Here is a 4,968-nt window from a genome sequence, read left to right as displayed (position 1 = left end):
TATAAAATGCCACCAGTTCCAAATTATACCATATTATATCCAGTATGCTCATGGGGAAGAAGGGGGACCAAAACCACAGGGCTTTTGCCTAGAACTGGAAATACGGAGAGTCCCACTCTCCAGATATTCCAGCCCCCTAAAGCTCTACAAACCATCTCCTGAGGGTGCTGCACTCATAAGCACCCAAGGCCATGGCTACACCCTTTCTGAAATTTTCCCGTTTTTGAGGAAACAAGGATGAATGGGAGGCTAAGCAGGGACGATTACCTGTTCAGTCAAGTCCATATATCGGAGCAACTTCTCCTCTCATGTCCCTCACTCTAAATCAGGAATAAGTGGTGCAAGAGGAAATTAATATGCCCTTGTGATGGCACTTTGTGGACTTGTAGTTAATTGTTGGGTGTTGTTGCTCCGTATTATCCCTGGCTGGTTAACGGCAGGTAGATGACTTGGGTTTGCTACCGATAGCAGCCTGTGGGTGAGCAGGACCCTTTTTTACCTTTTCTTGTACTTTACCTTGTCTTGTACTCACTGCTTTACCTTTTCTTGTACTCACTGCTATCCAGCCTTTAGTGTTCGGGGGTAGAGAGGGAAGGTGGCAGAAATTACAAGTTAACAGAATTTTATATTTTATGGTCAGAGGATTTCACAGCAGGAAGACAGCATGGCCACCCTCACCGGGTGATAGATAAAGCTCCTTTTTTCTTCTTGTGAGTCAGTTTAGCACCACACGTCACTCATGACTACTGCTAGGGATGCACACAATTTCTCTGACGATTCTGCTTCCTTTAGCAATGACAACCTCAGAAAATAGTGTTTATTCAGCAGGTCTCAGTCCGTATTTCAGTCAACGCTGACAATGTTGGAATTGACTTCTCTAGGAAGTTAATGTGTTTCCCCTGCGTGCCTTTATTGGCTTAGTTTAGACTGTTATAGCTTACTCACAATAAAGCCTCCTTCAGGAATCAATCAAAAACTGGCCAGAGTTTGGGTTTTCTTTCTTTCAGAGAATGCTGATTTAATTAAGTGATTTTGTAGAAATATATTCATATTGTCAAAATTATCTATATCCAAAAATACTAACAAATTTGTTTGAAAAGTAACAATTTACTTTTTGTTTTGCATATGATTTTGAAAGGAAAATTAAAAGGCTATTGAAAGTACGTAAACAAGGCCTTTTCAGTATTTCCAAAGTGAACATCTTTCCTTCTACATTCCAATTTCTCAAACGTTTCTAAAAATAAATGTTTTTAGAAGTTGAAGTGTTAAGATTTCCTAAAAAACAGGTGATCTTCATTCCAACAAGCTCTGAATTCCCTTGAAATCAGCTCAGAAGCAGCAGCAGTTGCAGATGCGTCACTTCTATTACTCTCATTCTTTGCCATCAGTGTCAGCTCCTGACAATCCTACAAGCCTCATCTGCTCTCCCTTGTTATTCACATGTAACAGAAGCGCACACAAGGCATGAAACAGATCAGGATAAACGGTTCATCTCGAGCCTTTTACAATTCCCTAAATGCTCTGTTTCTGAGGTATTTGAAAAGATTGTCCATCTTCACCTCACCCTGTGATGATTAAAATGGATGGGTGATGGGCTGCAATTACACTTTGTCCTACTACTTTGCCTCAATTTTTGCCATGGCAGGAAATTCCCGGTGCAAGAAGCATTTGAGACCGGAGCAAAAGGAAACATTTTTATCATCTATTCTGCTCTCCTATGGCAAAAAAATATATACCAAATACCTTTGAGCCAAGGAAATTTATTTCTCGGGATGAGAAGTGTAGAAGTTAATATCTCAGGTGGCACATGCTGACTGAGGATGTATTCTACCTGGTGGCTGCACAAGAGAAAAAAAAATTCTCAGGCTTCACCCCAAAAAGCTATTAATATGTCCAGAATAGCAGGAGGTGATTAAAACAATATTCCTCTACGTTGTAGCTTGGGGTAGAAGCATCTGAGTTTGCAGAGAGAGAGAGAGGGAATCATTACAAGCCACATAAATGGACTGAGGCTTTCTGAAGTAAGCAGCCACCATTTCAAGCAGGGGAACCAGGTCCATGGGTAGTCCCATGTGCCGGTCAAGATGAGCCAGGAGACAAGGAAGGGCAGCTGGCAAAGGAGGAGAGGGAAACCTACTCTTCCCGGGACAACTCAATGGATGCCAAGGAGAGTACTACCTTTAATTTCAAGGACTTGGTTCCATATAATGTTTGATCACCTTACATATTATAAATTAAAAATTAAACCAGGAGTAACTGTTCAAAAATATGTAGAAGTTCTGCTCTTTCCTATCTATTTTCACGCAAGCTCTCTACGTGGCAAAATCCAAACCTGACTATCACTGAGTCCACTTAAAAGACCGCTTTTAATTTCCTAAACTTCTAAGACTTTCCCTGCAGGGCAAAATACAGCTTTGACTTCCTAGTGTTCACCTGAAATCATTCTCTGCCCTTTGAGACATCATTAGTACATCATAAGCATGGCACCACAAAGCCTCCAGAGCAAGAAATGAAATGCCAAGTACACTTGATTAGAAAGTCTCAGCATCTCCTGGGGAGAAAACACACTACAGTAATTTGGAATAAGCAAAGGCCACATCACGTCCCGTGGGTCCATGCTTGCAGACAATTTCTATTCTTAGCTCTTCCCCTGGAAGGGCAAAGGAGAGACGACTCACCCTTTGCCTTCACAGAAGCTTTCAATGAAGCTGAGAAAAGGAAAGGTGGCCACGTGTGGGACAAACCATACATCTAGGACCTCCAGGCCTGTCCCACCAGCCTGCCCAGAACCGGGCAGCGGGAGAGGCAGAAGTGGGGCAGAAACGAGAGAGACCCAGTGTCTGAGCCGGCACCCCCTCCCCAGTTGTCCTTGGTGGCGGGGAGCACAGCACCCTGGCAGTGCCAGGAGTGGAGGGGAAAGCCTCGTACCAGGCACCGTGGCGGGCAGGCTGCTTGCAGCCCACTTGAAGGGTGTCTCTGCTCACTCCTGCAGCAGGTAGCGAGTGGCACCAACCCGAGCCCCGCGCCACCGGCTGCCAGGGGCCCACCGGGTCCCAGGCGGCCGCTCAGACACGAAATGAGGCCATCAGCTCTCCCTTGAGATTATTTCACCAAAGCTGAACTAGACTGGCATGCGTTTCTGAAGGACAGCCAAGCTCTTCCTATCAAGCTATAACTGGTTATTTTCTTCTTCAGGAAAAGTATGGATTTGGCGCTAGCAATGGCCACCCAAATAACTGTCTGTATCATTACAGAAATATGCACATATCTGCTCTGGTACGTGTATTTGATTTCTACATCTTAATGTTATTACAAATTAATACTGAAGTTTTTTACTCCGAGCATTATACTCTCCTAGCCTGTGTACTTTGTGAAGAATGACTACATCCCATCAAATGAAAATTAATGTACATTTTCACAGGATAAAGGTATTATGACTCAACATTTGCAAACATTACCTGATGCATAACTTTTGTATGGCTTAACATGTTATTAACAGTACTTTAAACCTTATGGTTTTTTTTAATTTAATGCTTATGTCTGAAAATAGCCCCTTTCAAATTCAGTTGCAGTAATGTCTTTAAAAGCAAACTTTAAACTTAATTTGCTGCACATACAATTATCCAAATAAGTTGCATAGTTTAATTAACTTCAGTTGTGCTTTGTAGCAGAACTCACAGTAATTACTCAACTCTTAAAAATAAGATTTGTGGATGTGAAGTTGACGATACATTTAAGCATCTTTGTGACGTCTAGATATCAATGATACAAGTTTTTGTCACTCTTCCACTGACTTCTGCTGTTCATAATACCTCACCCTTACATTGATATTAGATCAGAGCATGGACATTTAATGGACACATCTGAAATAATTACAAACACAATTTTTAAAACTCCATGGTCAGGAGGGGAGAAATAAGAACTTGGGTTGGTTTGAGGTATCCAGCCCTCAGGAACATACTATGGTTGTTTGCATTAAGCTTTGTTGGTTTTATCACGTGTTACATTTAGATTAAAAATAGAAGGCACAGGTGTTTTACAAGGCGCCGTAATTAGGTCAACCAACAAAACTAAATATTACATTACCAAGCCAGGGGTCTATATCTCAGCAGTGACTTCTTCCAATGCATTTTCATTTGAGGAATTTATTGCTTCTGAAAAAGGGCCGGGGTATGTCTGTGCTACACAGTTCATTCCTTGTGCTACACTGATGTCTCCTCGGGAACTGAAGGTAGGGCAGGATCTAGTCCGTGCATAGTTTTGTTGGGGTCCAGCTTGGCCAACCATCTCACTCACAGTGTTCACCGGCGAAGCCCTCCATCTCTGTCTCTGCAGTTGCTCTTCTTTACACTTAATGGAATACCAGGCCAGGAAAATAAAAAAGAATCCCACAAACTTGAGAGCAGCTGCCAATCCAAAGTAGACAAAACGAAACGAGGTGACGTCGTATTCCCAACAAGATCCTTGTACACCGCAATCCTGTTGCCAAAGCATGCACGTGGTGTCAATAACAGCCCCAAAATAAATTGGAGTGGGAATGTAAGCTGAAATAAAAATAGCAACAGAAATACTACATGTTAGCATATAGTGGAAGACTTCTAAAGAAACTATATGCCTTAGACAAACAGTTGGAAGTTGAGGAGTTTTGAGATTTCTGCACTGCTGTTCCCATGTGTAATGTAAAACATGGAAAACTGGTCAGCTGATCTTCCCACCAACACTACTTATCCCACACATGAAACGTACCACAAATGGGAAAGAATTCAAGCAAAGAAGACAATGCAGCAGCACCTTACAACAGGCACTGTTTCAATCTGCCATTCCCAGACAGCTCTTCTTGAGCTACATGTCCCCCAAAAGAAAATTCAATGTTGCTCTCAGGAATAAAATACAGGAGAGGAAGAAAATATGACATTATCTCCAGAGCGCTACTTGCTGAACATCCGTTGCACATGCGCTGCGAAAGAG

The 4,968-nt window shown here is 42.3% G+C and overlaps 1 protein-coding gene across 1 annotated transcript in view; it reads right to left on the bottom strand.

Moving 5' to 3' along the window:
* Nucleotides 1-1,742: 1,742 nt before the first annotated feature.
* SLCO5A1 (solute carrier organic anion transporter family, member 5A1) overlaps nt 1,743-4,968 on the bottom strand; it is a gene marked incomplete at its 5' end in the record, with an annotated part of 81,728 nt that continues 78,502 nt past the window's right edge. Inside the window, one exon of the mRNA XM_009335078.1 lies at nt 1,743-4,544. Within this exon, the coding sequence (XP_009333353.1) occupies nt 4,099-4,544 (446 nt within the window). The remainder of the gene's footprint in view (nt 4,545-4,968) is intronic.

This window comes from Pygoscelis adeliae, unplaced genomic scaffold (assembly GCF_000699105.1).
Source record: "Pygoscelis adeliae isolate BGI_AS28 unplaced genomic scaffold, ASM69910v1 Scaffold101, whole genome shotgun sequence".
Taxonomy (NCBI): domain Eukaryota; kingdom Metazoa; phylum Chordata; class Aves; order Sphenisciformes; family Spheniscidae; genus Pygoscelis; species Pygoscelis adeliae.
Note: the sequence above shows the minus strand (reverse complement) of the source record. Positions and strands in the feature narration are given on the sequence as shown.